Source organism: Thunnus thynnus, chromosome 18 (assembly GCF_963924715.1).
Source record: "Thunnus thynnus chromosome 18, fThuThy2.1, whole genome shotgun sequence".
NCBI lineage: Eukaryota > Metazoa > Chordata > Actinopteri > Scombriformes > Scombridae > Thunnus > Thunnus thynnus.
Genome location: NC_089534.1, coordinates 24303913 through 24330065, shown reverse-complemented (window position 1 = coordinate 24330065; position 26153 = coordinate 24303913). Strand labels below are relative to the sequence as shown.

At 39.1% G+C, this 26153-nt stretch overlaps 1 protein-coding gene across 7 annotated transcripts in view; it reads right to left on the bottom strand.

Annotated features, from left to right (window-relative positions):
• Nucleotides 1-18272, bottom strand: part of LOC137169352 (DNA (cytosine-5)-methyltransferase 3A-like) — a 66304-nt gene extending 48032 nt beyond the window's left edge. For 2 of the 7 annotated variants that reach the window (XM_067572471.1, XM_067572472.1), the window contains exons 1-3: nt 18014-18272; nt 11367-11601; nt 1639-1746 (exon numbers count right to left, since the gene is read on the bottom strand). In XM_067572471.1, the coding sequence (XP_067428572.1) occupies nt 1639-1746; nt 11367-11435 (177 nt within the window). In that variant the 5' untranslated portion in view covers nt 11436-11601; nt 18014-18272. The remainder of the gene's footprint in view (nt 1-1638; nt 1747-11366; nt 11602-18013) is intronic. The other 5 variants (XM_067572466.1, XM_067572470.1, XM_067572468.1 and 2 more) reach the window with 4 other exon arrangements.
• Between the last annotated feature and the right edge of the window lie 7881 nt (nt 18273-26153).

The window sequence follows — 26153 nt, the reverse complement described above, 5'->3', positions numbered from 1 at the left end:
GTTTGTTTTGAACCTGCCTGATTGTCTGAATGTGCTTGTTGTCGTTGGTCAGAGGTCTTTTTTTACATTACTTGTAATTAACCATAGTTTTTCTTTAATTTCAACTTTAAGCAAAGTGGTAACAGCGAGTAGGTGGTGGAAAATGTGGGGGGTGAAGCCTTACAGACAGGTGTGAATGATGACAGTTAAAATTGATGAGGACATGGAGCTAACATCAAATGTTAGGGGAGAGTATGGACTGGTTAGACCAGCAACCAGTCAATGTGAAGAGGAATCTCCATTTTTAGGCACACTGGTAGAAAAAAAGGATCTCAAGGTATAACATACAAGCAGAGGAAAAGCAATCAACAAAAGCTGTTGTGAGAAAGTGCTTTGTCTCATTATCTGTCACACACACTAACATGTGACACTTAAAGGGGACCTATTATGCTTTTCCTTATTTTCAGTCATATATATAATGTTACAATGTCTGATGTTCATATTAAATGTGGCCAAAGTGTCAAATAATGAGATAAACGTATGTAGAAGTAACCTCTGTGAGCAAAAAGCACTGGCTTCAGACTGCTCTGAACACTCCAACAGTTTTTTCTACTTTCAGCCCGAGTCAACGTCGGCTTGTGACAGATTTCTTTATATGGTCATCTGCTCCACGCACAGCGTGCGCGTTCACTGCTCCGCTCTGCTAAAATTATGGCATTTTCCCATTGTTTTGGGGATAGTCATGAAGAGCCATGAAGCGAGTCGAGCTGATACACTGTGAGTGTTTTTCCATTCCACAGCACAGCAAAGTAAAATAAACTGTTTACCTGTTGGAGGTGTGCTAGTCGTCTGCAGCTCTTCATCAAACATCATCATCACTGTGGCTGTTCCTGCTTGTACTGTTCCTCCCTGCATTATTTCTAACCTATCCGCTGAACAAAGAGCACCAAATATCTCCATATATTGTTGTGTCGACTGGTTTTTAGCGCCACTAACGAAGCTCCGCTAATTCGGTGAGGAACACATTTCATGTACTATAAATTCTTCACAATAAAAGTCTACCATTATTTAGTCATTTAAAAGTTTTTAATATGAAGCAGTAAAGCAGGAAATGTTGGGTTTTCATCGGCGGTAACTTAACACGACTCTGATGGAGTTGGCTGCCCCTCGCTAGCCTTCCTGAAGCTGGCCAATCAGAAAAGAGTGGGCTCATTGGGAGGGGGGCCTTAAAGAGACAGGAGCTAAGACTGACTGTAAGAGACAGAGGTTGAATTGAGGGGCTGCATAAAGGGTCAGTATAAGATAAATAAGGATTTTTTTGAACTGTGAATCATGCAAAGCTACTCTAGTGGCGTCCCTGAATAAAAATATAGAGCTGGAAATGAGCATAATAGGTCCCCTTCAATGAAAACAGTAAGTGTGCCTCCAGATTTCTGTGTGTTGCTGTGTTCTTTAGAAAATACTGAGCTGACTGTGGTTGACACTCAGCAGCTCTGCAGGTGTGAATGCATAAATGTGAAGCAAAGTGCATGCGTGTTCAACAGTGCTTTTCAGGTTAGACAGGGGTAAAATGTACTGCATAGGTGAACAGATAATCAATCACTCTACTGCAGTGTAGACTATAAAAGGCTGATGACAGCCCATAATTATTGTACTCACAGGAAGCAGCTGTTTGCGTTTCCTGCCAGGACGGCCCACTCTGCGCTTGGTGCGGGGGCTCGCTGGCGTCCCCTCCTCTGGACTGTCCTGGTCTGCGCCGTCTTCACTCTGGCCAATTATAGAGAGGCCACATCAAACACTGAGCCTATCAAATGACTGTATGAAGTTATAATTGATGTCAGCAGTGATTGAGGTTGCATTAAAGCAACAACGATTTAAAGCAATGTGGTTAAGAAACACTCTGGGATAAAATGAATACAGAGTAGCACACTATTAATTGTTGAAAAAAAACCCAAAACATGGTATGTGCAGTTTTAGAAAGCCAAATTTCACACTTTTTATGACCTTTTTACTGGAAAGAAGAAGAATTAAAAGCCAGCTTGTTTAAAAAACAAACTACTTTGAAAACAAAGACGTCAAAACCCATCCAAGTTGTGATTGAACAAAGCCGTTTTCAAACTTTAAATGGGGAAAATATGAAAGAGAAAACTAGTAAATTATATGTTTGCAGACATGAGATCCAGCTGTGTTTAGTAGAGCAGAGAAGATGCATGTTGTACGACTAAACCTGCTCTGGATTGATCTGAGCGTCGATATGCAACACAAAGAAAACCCTGAAATGATTAAGAAATAACATCTTTTCAAAAAAACATTACATTAGATAATTCATTTCAGGTCTTTTGAGACCTGCAGAAACCCTGGTAACATAAAGCCTTTTCTGCATTGCCCTATATTGATGCCGTAAGTGAAGCTTTGTACCTAAATGAATACATCTCAGCAGTTTGAAATAGCTTCCTCTGCTCAGCTCACAGTAGACACAAAGTGGTAGAATACAGCTGAGTTGTAGAGTAGCATTGTTGTAATTTTTCAGTGGCGTATGGAATAAAAGTATCATGCTGCACCTGTGTATCGACTAGATAGTGAGTGTGGTGAGTCAAAAGCAACATTAACAAAACACATTCAAAAGAAACCAGAGGGACTTCCTGATGAGATGATGAGCTGAAATAACATTTGCATTTTCATCTTTCTCAGGAAGGCAGGAAGAAAGGACTAAATTGGACTGCAACCACAGTCTTAAAAAATGTAAAGAAAGTTTTTGCCAACTGACATCTAAAAACACACCTCTGACCCATGATATCATTCTGCAAGTGCCACTATGACCCCCAAGCTAAGAGTCAAATGTGGTTTTATATGATTGGTGGGTTTAGCTGGTTGCACCAAATCACATTTGACTGGATAAGTGTATGTATATACCCATGAGTTCAAGATGAGCTATCAAAAATACTTTAATGTTTTAAAGGAAGAGAAAAAGAGAAGGATTTAGATTTTTCTACATATCAAATATAACCAGAGTTAACTGAACTATTAACACAGGGACGCAGGATTAGAACTTGAAGACATTATTCATTTCAGAGTCAGTGTTGTTGGCCTTTTTGTAGTGGTGTGGACTAAGGCCACATGACTTGGGTTCAAATATGACTTGAGTCAAAGATATAATGAAAAGACTCGAAAGCAAAAGACTTGCAACTTGACTTTGATTTCACTCAAATGACTCATAACTTGACTTGGATTTTAGCCCTGACTTGAAATGAAACTTCAAATGTTTCCTTTTGTCCTGACCAACAGCCCACAACCCAAAGATATTCAGTTTATTGTCATAAAGAAACCACTAAATATTCACATTTGAGAAGCTGGAATCAGAAAATCAGGGACTTTCTTCTTAAAAATGACCACAAATGATTAATTGATTATAAAAATAGTTGGTGATTAATTTAATAGTTGGCAACTAATCAATCAATCAATTAATTGACTATTCGTTGCAGCTCTAGACTTAACTTGTGACTTGCATAACAATTACTTTGTCACGCTTCTGCCTTTTTGCCTGTTGGTGGTTGGTGTTTTCTTCAGATAATTACATAATAAGCAGTAAATGCAGGCAAAAGTAGTTGTTATAGAGCTAGTAGCTGAAGAGAAGGAGACCCCACACACACCAGTTTATTCCCCTTACACTCTATCTGTTGTCAAGATTAAAACATCCACTCACACACAGACTGGGTAATGCCTTTTCCAGATCTGTCAAGCTGCTTTCTCCCACATATTAGAAATCTCTGGGTAGATAATTGAGGGCCTGTTCAAACTCAATCCAGGTCCACACTTTCTATTTCTTGGTAATTTACTGAGTCTTAGGTCTGTGAAAATCTTTGATTGGACCCAAGAGCCTTATAAAATAAGCAACACCTGCTGCATCTTTAGCTAAGCAATCAAAACTTTAATGTAGCTTCATCATGTAAGAAATTGTGCCTGTTACTTTAAGAGTATTGTATTTTAGCTGGGAGGCAGAATTTGCCAGCCGCAGTGAATTTCATTATGGGCCTTTTTATTCAAATTTGAGCATACTTCATACGCATCACTGCTTGAGGACAAAATTAAATGAATGTCACTGTTACAAGGGTTAAACATTAGACTCTTGTATTGCTGAAGTCAACCAGGCAGATTTAAATGTACAAGTTAGGAAAAAAATGTATTTTAATCAGCAGTTTGAGGCTTGGTTAAGATGACAGAGACTATGAACTATGTAGGATCATTGGTCAAAGCAGATGGCCGCCCACCTAGAGCCTGGTTCTGCTTGAAGTTTCTTCCTGTTAAAAGGCAGTTTTTCCTTGCCACTGTCGCCAAGTTCTTGCTCATGGGGGAATGTTGGGTCTCTGTAAAATAAAGAGTACGGTCTTGACCTGCTCTATGTGAAAAGTGCCCTGAGATAACTTCTGTTACGATTTGGCACTATATAAATAAAAACTGAATTTAATTGAATAGGATTAAAACAAATGGGAGGCACCATATCAGCAAACTATGTGTGTATGTTGGGGTCCCATTACCTCGGGGTCTGTGTGGTTTGGTATGTTTGAGTTCAGTTTTTTAAGGGACATCTCAGGTTCAGATGTGTCTTTTCTGGTTCAGGCACAGATTTTCACTAAATGTTCTCTCACTCACATTGTACACTGAACTATAACACCTCAGACTGGAGGCAGGCGATATGGCTGAAAACTGACATCATGACACTGACAATATATCAAATGCATATAAAATGAGATATGTAAGATTATCAAATTTATGTAAAAGCTATGAACTGTGTTCCCCTGTTTTGTATAACATGAAAAAAACTTGTGTGTGTACTAATGATCTAATTTAGTTTTTAATTACATCTTGTTGAAAATGACTGAATTGGACTAGATCTGCAACTAACAAATATTCTAATTATTTACAAGTCTTACAGTCCAAAAAGAACCACAAAAGAGTAAGTTGAAATTATTAATTTATTATGAAAATGACTAATTGATTTATCGACTGATTGTTTCAGCTCTAAATTGGACAACATACATTTTTAGGAAATGATGAGATCACATCATTACAATATGGTTCCGCTGAAAGTCAATAAACTAATAAAGATAATATATTACTGAATTATCGTCCATCCCTACTTCAGACTGTCATCATTAAAACTGACTACTGCTTGCGCTTGTTCTACATAAACTACAACTTTCTTATTGCTATTTTATTATTGTTGATCATAAATATGTAACTACATATGTGCTGCATTATATTTGGTTCTCTTTAAGATAATTAATACATTGTCTTGCGTTGTTGTACTGTAGGTTACTGGACTCCGCTGAAGTGGAGTCAAACTGGGTTTGTTGTACCTTCTCAGTTATTTTAATAATCATATCTGCTTTGTTTCTTGACTCTCCTCTCGGCTATAGTCAGTGCTACCTGACTTCCTCCCTTTCTGTCCCTTCTCTGCTGGACCCTGTGTTGCGGTGGCAGTGGAGTGGTTGCTAAGGTGCAGAAACTGCTTAGCAACTGTCTCTGACAGGGCCACAGTGCTGACTAAACATTCTGATGTCACTTCCCTGACGATCAGCATAGCAACCAACTAGTATGGGTAATGGACCCGCACCTGTGCGCCTGGTGTGTTATCCATATGCCTTTGTCACGACGCACAATTGGAGACACACAACTGCAATATAAGTGTACTCGATCACATACTGAAAGACAAGTGAGACAAGTAAAAATAAAATAGTTCAACTAAGTCAAATGTAAACCAACAGAGCTGGAAAACCAGTCAACAAAATCCCTTCAAGCATGTGTCAACACACACAAACACACACACTGGCCAATCTGTCCATATATCTTTGGTCTATTTCTGTCTCCCAGCAGGTTATTTTAGGCCGCTGCAGTTGCTAAGCAACCAGACTGCAAACCAGGAGGGCAGAGGAGGATCCCATCAGCAGCAGACAGCTTGTCCTCTTTCTTTCTTTTCCATCCCCTCGTCCTCCTCTCTCAGTCTCTCTCCCTTTTCTTTCTTAGGCTCCATGTTTCTGTATCTCCCTCCTCTCCTGGTTTATTTCTGTACTTCACTTTGAATCTGTTACTCACTTCTTCATTTGGTGAAAGAAATGGCTCCTGGAACCAACACTAGACTTTCATTTATCTAGATTAAACCCACATATAGACTTACTACATTTAAAAACAATAGTATTACAGCTGATGCCACTTTTACACAGTGTTATCATGGAGATAATCCTCATTTTCCACATTTACATGCATTTACATGCTGATATTTAAAGATTCACACTACAAATGACTGAAAATGACAAAACATTTTACCTATCCTAAATCTTTAGTTACTGTTGCCATGCGGTTGTTAGCTACTTTTGACGAACAATATGGCAATGTTGACACCTTTTAGGGCTTTAAAGATGGAAAATGAACAACACTGTCCACTTGGTCAAAATAGCAAGAGTCACTTAAACATATCCTGTACCACATTTTTTGACCATCTTCAAAGTGTTTCTGTAGTTTGTACCATGTAATGCAAACACAGGCACTTGGCAGTCAAGGCATTAAGGCTTTATGCTTGTCGGATCAGATAACAACATCTAAATCCTTTTCTGACGTCAGAATGGAATCTGTAACTTTCCAAAACAGACAAACCCAACAATCACAAAATAACGGGCCAGGTGTGCAAAAGTGAGAAAATAAAGCAGGGTTTGAATGTCTCTCTGAAGCTCACAGAACTGTATCCATCATGTTTCCCGTGTTCAAATGCATGCAACACCATGAATGCCTTTAAGGAAATCCTGTCCAAAAGTGTTTGGCATTATCCCCATTTGAAAAAATCCATTGCATCAACACTACAAAGATTCACAAAATCCAGATTTCTTGGACAGAGATGAGGGAGGTAGGGTGATACTGCCAGGAGGAGTCTATCATGACATGTGTTGGCCATTCGGAAAAGGTATACTTGTACAACCTAGTTTGTTTCAAGCATACTTAAAGTCCCCCTCCACTCAAAAATATACTTTTCTTGTTCCTAGAATTGGATGTTTGAGCTTCACTGAGCATTTGAGTTTGACACTAGAAGGCTGTTTTCACATTCATATGAATCGTTGGCATAAGTTCAATAAAGAAGATTTCTATCCTTATACTCCGCCTTTAAATATCATGGGGGAATGTTGCTATTTCCTTCTGTTGAATTTCCCTGTCACTTCCACCTTCCCACACTGTCAAAAGCCCTTCTTTCTCAATTCCACACTGTCTTTCAGACCCACTATTGTGCAACCCATCTCCTCCCCTTCACCATCATGACCTCCATGTTGTCCAGAGAAATCCAGCCAAAGGTCCATCAACTATCTGCTGGCTCCATTCCTCCACCACCAGCGTCTAGACTCTGGGGGATCATGTCCTATCTCCTATCTTCATAAGGGCTGATATGAAAATGCCACATATCAACAGTCGCCAAAATGTGTTGCTTATCACACTAAACATTGTTATTCACTTTCAACTGATCTCTCCTCATTGAACTGCTGAAAGTGGAAATCTTCTCTGTGCTCACTGAAAATCTGATTTTTAAGGCCTATGAACAGGATTTGTGACATCACAACTTGTTTGGAAGTCAATCCTGGTCCAATATGCAACTTACACAAGTGTGATGTGGAAGCCTTCAGTACACATATATACTATACTATATATACTATATATACATATACTGAGAATGGACTTTACAGGAGACATCTTGTTTCCAGCAGTTAAACTTCTGAAATTAAAAATATTTGCATATTCATAGATTCTGGATTTTTAATGAGGGAGAAGGAGTAGATGCCATTTTAAGGATTTTAATGTGGTAATTACTTTTTTATAGAAAAACAATATCAGACACAAATTATTGTTCAAAGCAGAGTATTTTTATGTCCCAAACCTGTCTTGAGGGGATCTTTAAGCCTTTAAAGCAGAAAAGATGACTGAGGCCGCCTGTGAAGTTGAGTAGTATGCTCTTTAGAAATCATTAGCAGTTCCTTCTTTCTTTTTAACTGGCTGGTAGAGGGCGGGGCTTATCAATTAACCCAGTGGCACAGGTGTGATAAGGCTTCTGGGTAACAGCTTCCAGAAGTGATTTTGACACTGAACAGCCATGAGAATGAAACAATAGACACCGCATTAACTTTTGTCTTTAGCCGTGAAACCAGCAAGCCATCTACCTCCAGCTTTGTTTTTCGTTCTGGGACAAACCACCAACCACAAAAAAACTTTAACAAGAACTGTCTACTGACGCCGTCTGTGCTGGCTGCTCATGGGGAGCTCCTGGCTAAAGCTAGCCACTGTTGCTGACTGGAGGTAAGCCCTACACACAGCTCACTGCCAGCCAGCCTTGTTTCCAACCACACACTTCATGTTAGAGAATGAACTTTCCCTAGACACGCCAGAAACCTAACTACTAGTCATTCTCGTAACACTGTCCAAGTTAATGCGTCAGTATGCTTCAAACAAATTGCCTGTCAGATCATCAAAAGAGGCGTCTTAATCCACCTTTCCCTGCACCTATCTGATGGCTACATAATTTTTGTAGGTTTCCAAAACAGAAAATCGAACAATCACGCACACTTAATGCAGGCCAGGTACTGGCCAGGTATGTGGAGGTTTGAACTTCTCTCTCAAGTTCTCTCTTTTCATTCTTTATACAGCTACATCCAACACTTTTTGTGTGTACAATCAAGGGGAACACCATGAATGCCTTCAAGAAGAAGGCATCCATTTGCACATTTAATCGTGTCTTGTCCCCCTCTATGATGACAGGCTTTATGCAACGCCTTCGTATGTTACCATTTGGAACAGCTTATGAACACTTTTGCATTTAGATGTGGTTAAACAACACTTTGTATGAACTATTTTGTTCAAGCCTACCTTTAGTGTTGTGCTGTGATCAGTGCATTGACTGAAATAGGTTTTTATAACAATGAGTCCATTTTCAAGCTATAAAAAATGTCTAAATATAAAAGTTAAAATTTGAACAGTGGCTTCTGTCATGTAAAATGGATTATAACTGGGATCTGTGAAACCTTGCACACCTTTATTCTCCTATCTCCAACATGTCTTCATCTCTGTCTCCAAACTATGACTTACTCCGATTTCTCTCCGAGCTTTTCTTTACTCTGAGAGTGAGTTAAGTCTCAGGAAGTTAAAGAGCACAACAAACTCTATAAGGGAAACTTTGTCCGGGTTGGCTCATTGCCAGTGTGTGAATGTGGAAGTAAGAGAGACGGGCCTTTATATAGCAGCACTATAGAATGAACTTCTTGCAGATTTACGAGGGCTGCCCTGGGATCTGGGGGGCACAAATGAAAGGAGCCATTTTTCACCTTGTGTATGTCTGACTGTGTGTTAATGTGTGTGTTTGTGCGTGTGTGTGTGTGTGTGTGTGTGTGTGTGTGTGTGTGTGTGTGTGTGTGTGTGCATGCTCATTTGTGTAGAAAAAAAAAAAGACTGTTTGAGACTTGCCTCACCTGCATGTGGTCGGGTGAGTGTTTGGAATGCACAAAGGCCTGAAGTGAATGTAAATAAATAACCTTAAGTTTAATAATTACTGACACACACACACACAGTCAAATTGTATGTGTGTTGGCTAAAAAAAGCTCTCAACTGTTGGCTTAGAAGTCAGAGTAGTAGTGATAATGATAGCTGTAGTAAAAGTGGTGGTGGTTGTAATAATAGCTGTGACTGCAAAAATAACTGAACTAGTAATATAATATGTATAAAATAAGCAGCAATAGTAACTGTAATAGAAGCAATGTTTTAAAAGCTGAGGTAGCAATAGTAGTAGTGGTCATGGTGTTATGAGTCAAACGTGGACTGAGTGTATTTATCGAAGTGCTTGACGTCAAAACAATTTTATAATACTAGTACTTTACTTGAGTATTTCCATTTTGTGAGTTTTACTACATTACAGTAGAAAATGTAATTTTTATTCCAAACCATTGATCGGATGACTGTACTGTTACAGGTTATGTTGCAGATTAAGCTACTGCATGCAGACAATTTGGCTCCACACTATAATGACTTCCACTGGATGGAGTACCATAATTTATATTACACAACAATATATACATTACTTTGTGTCACCTGTAGACTCAAATACTGCTCACAGTTTAATGCATCAATACTATAAAAGAAAAGCCGTAGTCTTTTATCCTTAAAACTATAAATACCATCTTGTGGGTGTATGCCTCCACCAACCAGTTAAGTTGCAGTTTACATCCATGTCTCTCCAGACTCATTTAATGTTTGTAGTGAAGATACTGAAGGAGTTTAATAAAAAGTATTAATTAAGTGTATTTTCCTTGTATGTGTTCACATTTGGCCAATAAAGCTGATTCTGATAGAACACAAAGTTGTAGCCATGACAGCAGACAATGTTTCGGATATGGATGTTGTTGTAAAGGAGCTACAAATTCTAAAACGTGGATGCTTCACACACATCGCAGCACAGAAGATCTAAACAATCACCACAGTTTCAAGGTGGGAACCAAGATTAGTGTCACCAATTCAGTATCTGAACAAATGTGAAATATGGTCATAATCTATCCTTCTGTTCTTGAGTTATGGCGTTGAATAATGTCCAGAAAATGTTTTTGCAGAACATTATGATGTCACAGTGAAGTTGACCTTTGACCTTTTTGGATGTAAAATGTTATCATTTCATCCTTTTATCCTATTAAACATTTGTGTGAAACATTATCATAATTAGCATATGAATTCTAGAGTTATGGCCGAAAACATATTTTGTGAGGTCACAGTGACCTTTGAACTTTACCGCCAAATTCTAATCAGTTCATCCTTGAGTCAAAGTGGACGTTTGTGCCAAATCTGAAGGAATTACCAGATATCATGCTCAACGAGAACGCGACGGACAGACAGACGATACCCCAAAAACCTAATGCCTCCGGCCACCGCTGTCGCCAGCGCCGAGGCATAAAAAGGTGATTTTATGGAGGCTGGAGTGTGTCACTGTAATGATAATACACTTTTAATTAAAACTAATCATTAAATCGATAAAGGTTCAAGGATTCAGGGTAGAATTTCTTGTCATTCTCCCCATATACAATTGCAAGAGAACAAAACTGCATCCCTTCAGTGCAAAGGCGAATACATTAATACATTAATAAAATAACAAACAGACAAGAAGTAAAAAGACAATAAAGTGCAAGTAGTTCTGAATACAACTCATGTAAGAGAGAAATCCTTGTTTTTTTAAAAATGGTTAATTACAGTATTGTAGTGATAATAACGGTAGTCATAGCTATAATGCTAAACAGTAGCTGTGATACACAACTACTCACTCAAATTGTTTAAGTGTATTCAAAAACGATATAATAACAATAATCCATGTTTCTCACCACATCATTGGAGGTTTCGTTCTCTGGCGTCTGAGCCGGTTCGGCGGCAGCAGGACTGTTGGACGGCATGGCAAGGAGCGGCTCGGTAAAACCAAGTTTAGAAAGTAAAAAATGGAGCAAATCAAAACATGGGAAAGGCCCTCAGAAGCACCAGGTGCAGCGTCATTCAATCTGTCTGTCTGTCAGTCGCTCAGTTGGTCGGATGATCACTCGTTCAGTCGGTCCTCGCCCTCTCCTGGGAGTAGACAGAGAATAAACACACACACCATGACATGAGTGAATATGAGAGGACATTTGTGAATTCTGAGTAAGATAGCATTCTCGGTATCGGGCTGACATTTTGCTACCCTGTGTTTCTTCCTTCCTCTCTTTGCTCTATGTACCTTTTGTTCACCCTTTCACACACACACACACACACACACACAGAGCATTGAGGTCAAAGCTGTACTACAGGTGTGTATGTGTGTGTGTGTCTCCATTGACTGTACTATATGATGGATGGGACTCCTGCACATGCAGAGCAGAAAATATTTCAGTTCTGAGCTGAAACAGGTTAACGCACACACACACACAAACACGCAGGTGTTCCTCAAAGGAATCTGCACGAATCAGGGCAGCTTTCAACATGGCTGTCACAGTGTGATTGATGTGGCCGGATAAAACTGTCCTATTTCATTAGACAAAATGGCTGCATTCATACTGCAGGTGAACGTGGCAAAAATAAGAATTTTTCCCTCAAATGTGACACAGATTTGTTTTTAATGATAAGGAAAACAGAAAAAAAAATCACACTGAAGCTGAATTTTCAATCCTGATTTTGGCCACTTTCGTTTATGGTCCTAAATCTGTTAAACATATCAGATTTTTGGCAAAACTTCAGTCTGAAGAGTCTAAGAATTATTATTTTTTTAGGTTTTTGATTAATCACTGAATCATTTAATCTAGAAAACATAAAACCATAGTTAAAAATTTCCATCACAAGATCTCAGAACCTGAGGTAGGTTTGTTTTCTCAAAGTTAAGGGACACACACACACTGATGGTGGTGTATCACCCACTGCCAGTTATTATTTAAAGTGATATTTTAAAAACAGATAAAAGCTGCAAATCAGCACCTTTGAGAAAGTGTAACCAGCAGATGTTTTGCTTATTTGTTTGATAAATGATTAATCAAAATTAGTCAATTCATTTTCTGCCAATAGACTAATCCAAGAACTATCAGAATATGCAATGCAACTGACTTGATTAGTCAATGAGCCGTTTGTTCTATAAAATGTCAGAGATCACCAGTCAGAAACCCAAATAATTCCAGTTTATGATCACATGAGGAAGGATGAAAAGAGCAAATCATTAAAGATCCCCTCCAGACAAGTTTTAAGATGTGTATAAAATATATAACAACATATTTCATGTCAGAAGTTAAACTGCTGGACACAAGATGTCTCTGTAAAGTCGATTCTCAGTATTTGTGCAGTGGAGGCTTCAAGTTTCAACATCACACTTGTGTAAGTTGAATATTGAACCAAAATTGGCTCAAAACTAGCCGTAACATCACAAATCATGCTTGTAGTCCCACCCCTAAAAAACAGATTTCAAATGAGCACAGAGACACTTTCCACTTATAGCAGATAAATGTGAAAACAGTCTCCTGGTGTTAAACTCTGAACATACATCATTCTGCACAGTGAAGCTCAAACATCCAACTGCAGGAACAAGAAGAAAAACACATTTTTGAGTGAAGAAGGACTTAAAACAATCAATCAAATATCAAAATAAGTTAATTAATCAACCAACTGCTTCTTTAGATCAGAATTACGACACTCCAATTTGACTTTTCACATAACCCCATGCTGCTGACCTCGTGCTGTTGGTGGATCCACTAAGTCTAAGTGGAGGAGCTTTGAGGGGGGTGTTCAATGGAGAGCCAATGATGTGTGACTCATCTTGGCTCTCATTCGTCTCATCACCCTCATTAACATTTATCTGTTATATTTAACTTAATTAATGACAAAACTATTGAGCGGGCACAAAGGAAATTCAAGCTATAATCAATCTTCACAAGGGCACAGGGACATATTCTTATGCCCAGAACAAGTTTTGAGAGTAAAATACTGATTTGGTGAACATTCAGTTGGAAATCTGCTCTCACAGTTGTTGAGAGATGTTTTTGGATGATTCTGTACACTCCAGAGAGTTAGTGGGCGTCTACCAACAACTTTTGGCAAACAAGCTTCACCAGATAATGCTCATTTCTAGCTGTTAAGCTCATATCAGTTCACAGTTAAAGTCTTTGTGATGAAAGAATAAGCTGATGGAAATCACTGGGAAGTAGCCTGCTGTTACTTAAGAGGTGGAGTCTGCAGCATGATGCTTCCTTTCTTGATCAATACAGTTTGCTCTGCTTTGAGTTTGCATGGAAGGCAAAAAAAGAAAAGGGTGAGTGGATTTTAAGATTGTGAGCAAAAGAAGCACTGCTGTCACTCAACACCTCCTGAGAGCTTTCTGTTCTTGCTACACCAGGTTCTGTGACCTGATTGGTGTTTCCCTAACCTTTGCCCTAACACCGACCAGCTGCCTCTCTGCAGTGGTTTACCATCACCTAAACCTCATGGGAATCTTGTCAAGATCGAAATTCACAAACTGGTCACAGAATACGGTGTAACACCTGCTTGGTCTCAATACATATTCTCTGTGTATCTGTTCTTGTTTTGTGCTCACTGAATAGTTTTAACATGAAAAACTAGTATCGGACATTATACAATGAGGTTAGAGAACAATTAGTTGATTAATCAATTAGTCGATCAAAAGAAAATTAATCGCCATCTATTTTGACAATTGATTAATCGTTTTGAGTCATTTTTTCGTGAATATTTTCTGGTTTCTTTAGTCTTCTATGATAGTAAACTGAATATTTTTGGGTTGTGAACTGTTAGTCGGGACAAAACAAGACATCTTAGGTTGGTTCGTGGGCTTTGGGACACAATGACTGACATTTATCATCATTTTCTGACAATTTATAGACCAAACGACTGATTGGGAATAATCAAGCAGAATAATTAATTATGAAAATAATCATTAGTTGCAGCCCTACCAAATAAATTAACATAATACACAAGGTTAATGCCGCAACCCTTGTCTCTTATTTCACATCAGGACACATTAAAGTGTATTATCGACTCAACTCATCAATACTATATTAACTCATAGTTAGGTGAATTTCAGTGAGCTTTATTATCAGGTAATATATTATCAAGCATACATATTGTTGCTATGTTTAATCTCAGTTTACACAAATGGACACAAATTAGATGATTTCTTGGGAAACTGTTGCCCATTTGATGAGCCATATTACCCTTTTCATGCACCCCATCAGTAACGCACATCTGAGAGGTTCACAGGGTTGTACATTACAAAACACCTGTTCACCACTATTTGGTTCAGGCTTATTCTTTCTTTCTCTGTCTATCCAATCAAAACACTAAATAGCCTCACTACCTAGTTGGAAACTGAGTGAGTGAAAAAAAAAAACAGAGAGTGGAACAAAAAAAAGTGAAAGTTAACAGACACTGAAACTTAAAGTCTCCCTCCAGTCAAAAATATGTTTTTCTTGTTTTTTTTCTTGTTCCTACAGTTGGATGTTTGAGCTTCACTGTGCAGAGTGATGTATGTGCAGAGTTTAATACTAGAGGACTGTTTTCACATTCATCTGCTGAAAGTGGAAAGTTTCTCTGAGCTCATCAAAGATCTCAGTTTAAGCATGAGCATGATTTGTGACATCACAACTAGTTTGGATCTGATTCTGGTCCAGTATTAAACTTACACAAGTGTGATGTGGAAACTTGAAACGTTAACATCTTATGTCCAGAGGTTAAACTTTCGAAATGAGCAATATTTAAATTTTCATAGATTCTGGCATTTTTAATGAGGGAGAAGAGGAGATGTCATCTTAAGGATTTTAACAAGATAACTGAACTTTTTTGTGGAAAAAACATACCAGACACAAAATATTACCCCGAGTAGAGTTTTATATACATCTTAAAACATGTCTGGAGCTGATCTTTAACTTTATTTGGTCCATATTTTATCATAGTTGCTTTCTAAACTCAAAAAATACAGATACAACTCTCAGCCACTTTCATGTAGTGTACTGCTGAATGTCGACGTGTCGTTGCTCATGACACACAAAGCTGCACAAAATGTACAACAGTGATTTAACTGTTGGCCTGATCTTTGTCTGAGGTGTCCTGTTTCTATTTAACTGGCAGACACCTGCCAGTTAGATAGAAACAAATATTTTCCTTTGCCATGGCACAGCGTTAACATGATGTCATTAGTCAAAGGAGCCTCATGTAATTTTTTTACTTCTGCATGAGCATGTCAAGTGTATTGTTTTTGTAAGTGTCTGTTAAGAGTGTGATCTGTTCAGACTGGTGTCAGATATTGATATCAATCTGACCACAAAATGAGCAGAAAATTTTGGGCTTGCATGTACCCAACAAAAAAAAAAAATTGGATCTCAGAAGTGATTTGTATTTAAGCACAGTGTGTCTGCAGCCAATGTGTCTGGCTTTCCTCGAGATGTATTGTACAGTATGTCACTCCTCACGCTGTGTCCTTACATCATCTACTGTAAAGACAACAGGCAGCAGGCCAGCGGAAAGACAGGGGTGGAAAACTGCAGAAATGGGTGCACAGTATCCACCCCACACCCCTCAGGACTCCCAGCACGAGCTCCAGGCTGCAGGCCAACTAACTCCTCCAAGTTTGTCGTATTTAGGTCACACACACACACCTCATGCTCCTATACTAAGTCTATATACACTGATTTACATTGTTCCAGTCCTCATGCCAGCAGTGTTTTAAATTAGACCAATAGTCAAAGGCCCAAGCAGAGGCCTGAACTGGTGGGAGGAGAAATGGTTGCGCAGAGAAAAAGCTTCAGAGGTGAGTCAAGGTAGTGAGAGTCAGACGGTGAATGACAGGGAAGTAGGTGATTTGTCTTCACAATAAAAGCATTTAATATAAAATCTCCATTTGTTTCTTATTTTATGCATTTCATTTAAATCGGTCTTTATCTGTTTCTTTAACTCTTACCCTGCCTTCTGTGCCACTGCAGGATGTGGATTTCCCTACTGATGATCAATAAAGTCTTATTTACAGATCAAGTCTTATTGACAGATACCTAGGTGATTGGTGACTTATCTTTAATTTCAAAGAAACTAATTCTTAAAGGCAGTTAACATTATTTTCTAATTGAAGCTCCCAACTTTGAACACTTTTCAAGTTGTCCATGTTCATAGAAACCCAAGTAAGTGTGCATTTCCACAAAACACCCATTTATAAAATCTTTAATGATCACAAAACTAGCAATCACAACATATTCATAAAATACAATTTAACAGGATATTAATTCAAGTCAACTGCTCCCTAAATAAATGTACTTAAATCAATAAAATACATTTAAGGTCATTTAGAAATAGTGCTGTTTCTCTAAAATGTCCTGCTAACTATTTATGTATCTATGAGCTCTACACAGCTTGGTCAAATATCTTAAAAAAGAACATAGAACAGGAATAATCATCAAAAATGTTTATTTCATGTGTTTATTGTGCAATAATGTCATTATCTGATTTTTTAAACTTAAATATCAATATAGTGTTGCAGATGGAAATTAGCTGATTGCTAAATCTGGCATAAATCATCTCTTCTCATTTTGAGATTAATGTTGTTGTGCATGGTCCTTGTTTAACAAAAACTGAAAAAAAGTATTGGAAAATGAGGGAAAAGCTAGAAATGTTGAATAATGGTCAAACTACAACTTCCAAGGTCAAGAATCAATTTTTATGCTCCAATGTATTGATCAGTTCTACAATAGCTATGTACTCAAAGTAACTGATACCATTTTATAGGAGAACAGTGCTGGCAAACAAATGTGTGTCTACCTCAGCTCGTCAGTGAGTTTTTTATTTTCAAAGTGCACGCCGGAAATGTCGTGGTTGCTCGTGCTCACTTGACGTGGCCCAGCTTTATGACAATTAATATTGGGAGCGACCTCACGCGGCCTTTACCGGACGGCCTCTCAAAAACGGCGTAAAATCCCGGCGGGGGTGTGCGCGGGGCGGGCAGCCGGTGAGAGACACGTGTCTGAGTGTGTAGCGGCGATAAGCTTTACTGGGTCAGGTAAAAAACACACACGGGGGCGCGTTTCAGACCGAATGCACTCGTTAACCCCGACAGGCGCGTGCCCGTCCGACCGCTCGCTCCGCTCGCTCTCGGCGGAGGCGACGGTTCCGCGCGCTGATGTGTCCGTATGCATCTGGTGGGTGAGAGGACGGAGCGCTCCGGTTTAACGTTACCTGCTCGGTACGCTGGGAGTGGGTGCACGCTCTACCGGACAACGTTAACATACAGTCGTTATATAGGCTGCCCGGTTGCCGTGATTTTCCTCCCACCGTACAAAAAGAACTGAAGTTCACTCGCACCGACCCACTCCGTTTCACGCGCACATCATCTGCTAAAACGGAACCAACGGTTTAGGCTGCGGAGCGCGCGAGCGATGACTTCAGGAGATGACTACTGACGCTAACTTAACGGCTGTAACGGGTGCCGGTGTGCGTTCACGAGCCAAAATGTAATGTTTATATTTACCGTGTCGTCCGTCCCTCAGGCACCCGGACCCTGACGGTCGTCGCTCTCTCTCCTCTCGTTCACTCTCTCTCTCTCTCACTCTCTCTCTCACTCTCTCTCTCTCTCTCTCCCTCTCCCTCCTCGCGCTCTACCGGGTCTTCTCTCTCCGTTGCTGGGTCGCGCTCCCCCGCCTGTTCTCTCTCTCTCTCTCTCTCTCTCTCTCTCTCTCTCTCTCGCTCTCTCTCTCTCTCTCTCTCTCGCTCTCTCTCTTTCTCTCCCTCAAACCGGCCTGCTCTCTCTGTCACGAGCCGCAGAGGCTGCTGCACCGGAGAGAAAGTTTCCGCGCGGTCCTAGAGACTAGAGACTATCTGCAAGCTGAAACGCGCGTGCGTGCACGTGCACACACACAGAAGACAGGTGTACTCAAACTGTAAAGACTAGCAGCTACAGCAGCGTCCATACAGTCAACAGAGCGACTAAGTTCAGGTGTGATTTCTTAAAATTAAGAGTATTTGACAGCAGGTGTAATGACATCATTAAGACTGTTTTATATTTCCTTCCTTTACAGGTTGTTGATTCTGCACCAACCAATGTGACACCACATTTACTGAGAAAGGTGAACCCTCATTTAGTCTTATATATTTTTAATCTGATTTCTGAGCATTTTTCTTTTTATTAAATAGTAGACCAGTGGTGGAAAGTAACTAAGCACTTTTACTCAGGTACATCTTTTAAGTACTTGTACTTTACTTGAGTATTTCCATTTGATGCTACTTCATACTTCCACTCCACCATATTTCAGAGGGAAATATTGTAGTTTCTACTCCACTACATTTATTTTGACAGCTTTAGTTACTTTTCAGATGAAGTTTTGACACAATGGATAATAAAACAAGCTTTTAAAATACAACACATTGTTAAAGATGAAACCAGTGGTTTCCAAACTTTTTGGCTTTTGACGTCTTACATAAAGCAGTGTGTAGTCGGGGTCACATTTCAGATGTCTATGAGTTGTTAACAGCTTCACCAAATAGTGATTTTTTTCCTCTAAACTTCTCACAGTGTTTCATTTCAATAAATGTTCAAATGATCCAATATTTCACCACAAATCAAAAATTAGAGAAAAAGTCCAAAAACTGAAAAGAGTTATGTATCAGAACTTTGTTTTTTCTTCTTTTCTCTCCCATTAATCATCTCACGACCCCTCAGATTTATGTGGTGACCCTTTGGAGGGACCCGACCCCTAGGTTAGGAACCACTGGACTAAAGTAGCTAACTGTATATAAAGTAGCTGAAACACTGATGCTTCAGTACTAATAATCTAATGATGTCATATATAATAATATATCAGTCAGAGGGGCCAAATCACTACTTTTACTGCAATACTTGAACTACATCAAGCTGATAATACTTTTGTACTTCTACTGTAGTAGGATTTTTCATGCAGGACTTTTTTACACATTACTGTAGTGCTGTATTGGTACTTTTACCTGAGTAAAGGATCTGAACACTTTTCCACCACTGGCAATAACATGCAACAGAGGACCCAGGCTGGACTTGAACTGGGGACATTGTGGTCACATGTTTTTTTTGTTGTTGTTTTTTAACCTTTATTTATTCAGGGGAGTTTCTCTGAGAGCAATGCTCTCTTTTTCAGGAACGCCCTGATCACATAAGCACATTCACACATTCATACCTCGAAGCTGCCCAGTATAACCACAGTCTGATCTGCTGGCCACTGGAGCAGTTGAGGTTAAGGGCCTTGCTCAAGGGCTCCTCAGTGGTGGTAATGAGGGAGGGGCAAGCGCTGCACACCTGCCGCTTTCCCCACCCAGATTCATTCTGCTGGTCCGGGGGATTGAACTGGCAACCCTCTGGTTACAGGCTCATGTCTCTAACCTTTAGGCCACCACTGCCCACTTTGCCACCTTAAACCTCTCGGGCTCTGAGGCAACTGCCCTGAGCTCCCAGGCCCTCAGGGGACCTGAAGGCATCAGTCTCAATGTGATGTTTGTGGTAAAAGTGAATAATACTATAATACTGTATGCACTGTTAAAAATACAATTTAAACTGAAATGACAAGGGCCTTAAAATAACACCTGCATTATTACCTAATCTTACAACCACATCTTGTAGAAGGGCCCAAAGTTGAGATGGGTACAGTTCATTTTTTGCACCAGAGCCCCATTGAGGGTTAATTCAGCTCTGACTAGGATGTCCCCCAAGAGCTCATAATTTTAAAGGATAGTTTCACAAATTTTCTGTCTGTCTTCAAACAATAGTCAGCTGTCCATCTAAACACTGAAAAGGGGTTTTGCTTATTGTGAATCCACAGCCCTCATTTACTGCAAAAATGTATTTTCAAACTGTACCTGAAGGTAATATGAGACTTCAGCAATCAGAGTTAATCAAATCAACTGGATATCTTCCAAAGTTATAGTCTTTTTGGTACAAAATTCCCTCTTTGTGTTTTACTGGACAGTGTTTCCTATTGAGTTGCAGAAGGAGGAATTTGGTAATAAAAAAGGGTGTAACTTTGGAAGATATCCAGTTGATTTGGTCTAGTTTTAAAGGGGACATATCATGTACACTCCTAGGTCTATAATATATATTCTGGGGCTCTACTGGGGTATTTTTGCATGATTTACAGTTTTAAAAAAACTGCTTATTTATCTTATATTGGCTCTTCATGCAGCCCCTCAGTTCAGCCTCTGTCTGAAACAGGCTGCTCCTGTCTCTTTAAGGCCCCCCTCCTGATGAGCCCTCTCCATTCTGATTGGCCAGCTCCTGAAGCTTCCGCCAGCGCCAGAGGCTACATAAACAAACTATAGCAGTAGGATTTCACATCTTTTTCTTGTTCTTTATTGAAATAGAAACTTCTCAAATACATCCATACATGTTCAAGCCCAAATCTGATTTGAAATTTGCAATTCAATTCAGTTCAATTTAATTTTATTTATATAGCGCCAAATCACAACAAAAGTCATCTCAGGGCACTTTTCACATGGAGCAAGTCTAGACCGTACTCTTTAATTTACAGAGAGAGAGACCCAACAATTCCCCTATGAGCAAGCACTTGGCGACAGCGGTAAGGAAAAACTCCCCTTAACGGGAAGAAACCTCAAGCAGAGCCCGGCTCTTGGTGGGCGGCCATCTGCTTTGACCGGTTGGGTTGAGAGAGCAATTGGGCAATTGGACAACGTGAACAACCTTAGCAACAAAGTCTACGAAACAGATGGCTGTTTGTGGGCATGTGTGAACAATCTGACATTAGTTCGATGAGGAAGTAAAGGTAACATTGCAAACGAAGCATTCAGAGCAGGCTGAAGCCCTGGCTTTTGACTTGCAGGGAGCATTTTTATACAGATTCACCTCAAGTTTTTGACCCTTAACCATGTTTAACATGGACATAAGTCGTGTTTCCATTAACCTATTTTCATGCGCATTTTGAAGTATCGCATTGAAAAAGCTTAATGGAAACGCCCAAATTTGCAAAAAACTCCCTCAATTTCGCAGAAAAGTTTTTACGCTCACTTGAGGTGGATTTTGGAAAAAAAGAGTTTTATTTTTTTAAATGGCCAAACGTGCACCAAAAGTGTTATGAGGTGCGTCAAACTGCCTCGACACCCCTACTCTGACCTTGTTTCGATTTTGAAGTGTCAAATGAGGACCCAACGACCAAAGCAGAAAAAGAGAGAGATAGCACCAGCGAGCGAGAGACAGAGAGACAGCACGGCAGTGGTCAAGCGAGGAGAGCGAGCAGTAGAACAAAGCAGTGAATGAGAGAAATAAAACATTATTTTTCTGATTATTTCACGGCGGTTACATTCTAAAACACAAATAACCATCAAACATTCAACAGATGATTTACTGTGGAAACAGATGCTCTTAGTTCAATTTTCCTCTGCATTTCTCCTTTTCATTCATTCATTACATACAACTAAAATAGCCGTAAATACAAGGAACAACAGGACAAATTTGTATTGGTTCTGTGGTGTTGGCATTTTAAATCTGATGCCTGCAGTGCACCATAGGAGCATCAAATGACGCACATCAAATGAGGCGCGTCAATTATCGCTTTCAGTGCATTTGGGCCTTAATAATCCATCATACTGTAGCAGTATTATATAAAACACACATTGCTCATGCTCATTTTTGACCCAGGTGTATGTCTGGGCATGCTCATAATGATTGGAAAGGGTAATATGACTTCATTGTAACAATATACAGTATGTTTTATGTCAGTGTGTAACTGCCTAAAGGCAAACTGTATCTATCTGCTAGAGGTCCAAATCTAAGCTTTACATTACTGCCACCGAGCAAACATCTTTAAATACTATTTAAATTTTGACCATCCACCAATAATTAGAATTTGAACCCAACTTTTATGGTTGTACAGCTCATTGGCTTCGCTTTAGAGGATTAAAATGAAACAGGGTGATTTTGTTTCTTCTGTGCAATTCTGTTTAGTTTTCTTTTAGGTTGTGTCTCTCCATCTACAACGCACAGGTGAATGAAACATGTTTACCTGTTTGGTGGAGTCATTTCTTCTCTCTTACATTTCTCCACACGTTCTTCAACAGGTGAAGTTGAAGCCTGCTGCGGCATGTTGAAGCCTGCTCTCTTAACTTCCGTGAGAAAGGTGTTCTAAGAACCATGGGAAAAGCAGTAAATGTTGAATGAGCAGATGACGCAGACTGAGGGAGAAGTGTGGAAATCATAACGAGTGATTTACAGCAGTATAAGTGGACACACAAGAAGTTTTCCGACTTAAAAGGAACCAAATAAAATGGATAATGTGTTAAAAATCTGGGAATCAAGAGGACTACAAATATATCAACAAATTGGAAGCTTTATGAACCAAATTTGATTTTGCACAATGGAATTTTTATAAATATTTACAACTCCAATACTATATCAAAATTTTTCAAAAAAGAGAAGGCAACCAATAAAAAGTTTTATGATCTTTCTGATTTTTAACAGCAGGCGATGGATGAAAATAGTAGTGTGAGTTCATTTTTACTCCAACTGTTGATCAAGACTTCAAACTGAATTTTCATCAGATTATAACTGGTTGATTTTTGCAATTGGTGCTCTAGAAGAAAAGGTTAAACTCAGTTTGACCTCTGAGAAGAAAAAAACATTACTATACAGGGTCATAACTGCACTGGGTGGTGTGTATGTGGTGGGTGGGGGGTTATTTATAGCACTCAGTGAGGTCACGAACAACAGACAACCTCAATAACCTTTATTCAGTCTATAGTCTGCACCCCCACCTTGCATACACAGTCATGACCTCTGAACGAAGCTCATGGGAAAAGTGAGAACTACTCATCCATACTAATGAGGACACTAAATCAGGGAGAAAGTTGAAAAGTCTTAACATGGAAGAAAATTTGGGTGTATTTTTGAAGTCAATGCTGCTGGTGTTTATTTTTAGAAAATGGGTTATTATGACCCAAACTCTGGATCACGGGAAGATGGGGAAAAAAAGTATCTCCCCAGATTATTCTGATAATTTTTTTCTTTGTCAGGCTTCTGCCCTTGTAATACCCATTCATTCCTAACAATCCTAACATGTTTGGATTTTGTAGACTGGTAGGTTATAGCTTAAAAATAGGTGACAAGTTGTTTAGATGAGGCACTTTTTCACAACTATCCCAAAACCTTACACTCATTGTTTAGTCTAGTGGTGGAAGAAGTGTTTCAACACTTTACTTAAATAAAAGTAGCAATATCACAATGTAAAATAATCCGTTAGAAGTTCAAGTCCAGTATTTAAAATCGTATGAGTGAAAGTATTACCAGAAAAAGTAATGTCAAGTTTCAAAAGTAAGTATGTTTCATTGATTTGTTACAAGTGGTGCATTAAAAGCAGTTCTAATGTTGTAGCCGGTCAAAGTTGAGCAAATTCTAACTATTTATTAGTCTGGTAGTTTAAAGCAAGACAGTAATGTAACTTTTTAAAGAATAAATAAAACAATCCTCCTAGAAATGAAACGTTGAATTCATGAGCAATAAAACAATCCATTGCTGAGCTCAATACATTCCTTATTTGGTCTGGTATGACCAGCATCCTATGTTATATAAGGTCACAGATTAAAGATTCTACGGAAAATTACAGAAAGTTCAGTGTTTGATTATCCTTTAACTACCACTTGAGACCACATTGTTCAGCAAAGGTTACATAGTCACACTGAAGTCAATAATAATCCTTCATATTTTATAAAGTGTTCATATACAGTACCAGGCAAAGGTTTGGAAACACACTTCCCATTCCCTTGAATGAGAAAGTGTGTCTAAACTTTTGATTGGTGCTGTATTTTGTGCGTAAAAGCCTCCATGGTTCACCTACACAGGTGTTTTCATTTACTATGCCTAATTAGACCTCTTCTCAGGACTATGTGGGCATGTTCAAACATTAGCATCTCCCTCACCCTTCTCTTGGTTTTGTTTTGCCTGTTAAACATGAACAGAGATGCACAACTGGGACTTTTAGTTCCTAGCTTAGTTCCCTCTGGTTCCTGAAACTGGGCTTTAGAGTGGGACAACTTTTCCTGCTATCATTCCTGACATCATCAAACTATGTACCCTGGGGTACATAGTTTGGTACAACTTACACCTGACTAGGTCTTATCAGCCAGAGTAATTGAAAACACCTGTGTGGGTGTGCAAAGCCTGCAAAGTAACTAGTGACAATAGCTGTCAAATAAATGTAGTGGAGTCAAATAACTCCTTCTGAAATGTAGAGAAGTATAAAGCATAAAGTGCATAACATGAGCATACTTACACGTGCATTAACCTTTTTTTTTGCCACTTAGGGGCACAGGAAACTTGTCGTATCATCAACTTCTAAGTTAATATGTTTAACTTGTTAGAAAACAGTTGCTTATTTACACATTCAGCAGTTACAGAGCAACATAATCACTCATTTGGAGTCATGTTTCTGTCCACCGGGTGAATGTAAGTCCAATATTCACTCTCTTAGCTCTGTTTTTGCTCTCTACCAACTCCTGAGGGAAATATCTGGCTCTTTAGCTGCTAAATGCTCCACTATGTTCACCAGCTAGTCTCTAACTGTGTCTGTTAGCTGTTCTGAGCTGAGCAGGTAGTGTACACTAGGTTTTTAGAGCTTTTTCTCTGAAAACAGCTGCCTGCTGCAGCCAAACAAATGCTCTGTAAGAGCACAGAGTGAACCAAAAGAGTAAAGTTGCAGCCGAACAGCTAAACAATGAGCTGGAACTCGCTATAAAGCTCCATAAAGCCGAGGGGAGCTGCAGTCAAAATTATACTGAAGTTCGGTACTTGAGTAAAATTACATTTCATCACTGGTTTAGTCATGCCCTCATTTTCCATGTGCTGCACATCTCAGATTTTTAAGCCCCTAGTTTATCTTTCTGCTGGGATTCTGGTGTTGAAATTTCTGCAATATTGTGGAATTTAGAAAAGCTGTACTCCAGACAAGCAAAGTCAAGGACATTTACAAATGGGTCACTTTCCAGGAATATAGCAGAGTGTAGTTTTCCAACTTGTTTCACATTATTTATTGCATCAGAATGCTTGTGGCCAGACTGTACAGCAAAACAAACTTTGAAGGAACCAGAAAAACCAAGAGGGAATAAAATGTTGAAGTCATGGAAGAGTTATGACATACTGTAGTAGAGGAAAGACATGGAAAAACTATTGAGTTATACATTACATACCCCTGTGATTATGTTGCTGCCCAGTTTTTTGTGTCCTGGCGGTTAAGACCAACAGTCACAGAGACAGATTAAACTCTTGAGTTTGACGTTAAATATTATTTATTGCAGATGTAACACAAATCAACACTTTTCACTCACACCGTCAGCTCCGGCAGGTTCAGAGCTGAAGGTGCTTTACATATTCATGTCAGGACGTGTCTGTCCTGTCAGTCTTGATTTCTGAAAATGTGGGCTCATTTTTTTATTAAATCATTCATACTGCCAGTCAGTCATTCAGTGGACTGAAAATGTGTTAATCAGTCACAAGCAGTCAGTCAAACATTGAGGAGAGCTGTCGATATCTGAAGGAAAAAAAAAACTGATCTAGAAATGTACAACACAGTAAAGTACAGCTTCCTATGAGCACATACCAAAACCCTGACAATGTTGAAATACATATTATTGATAAAAAATATCTC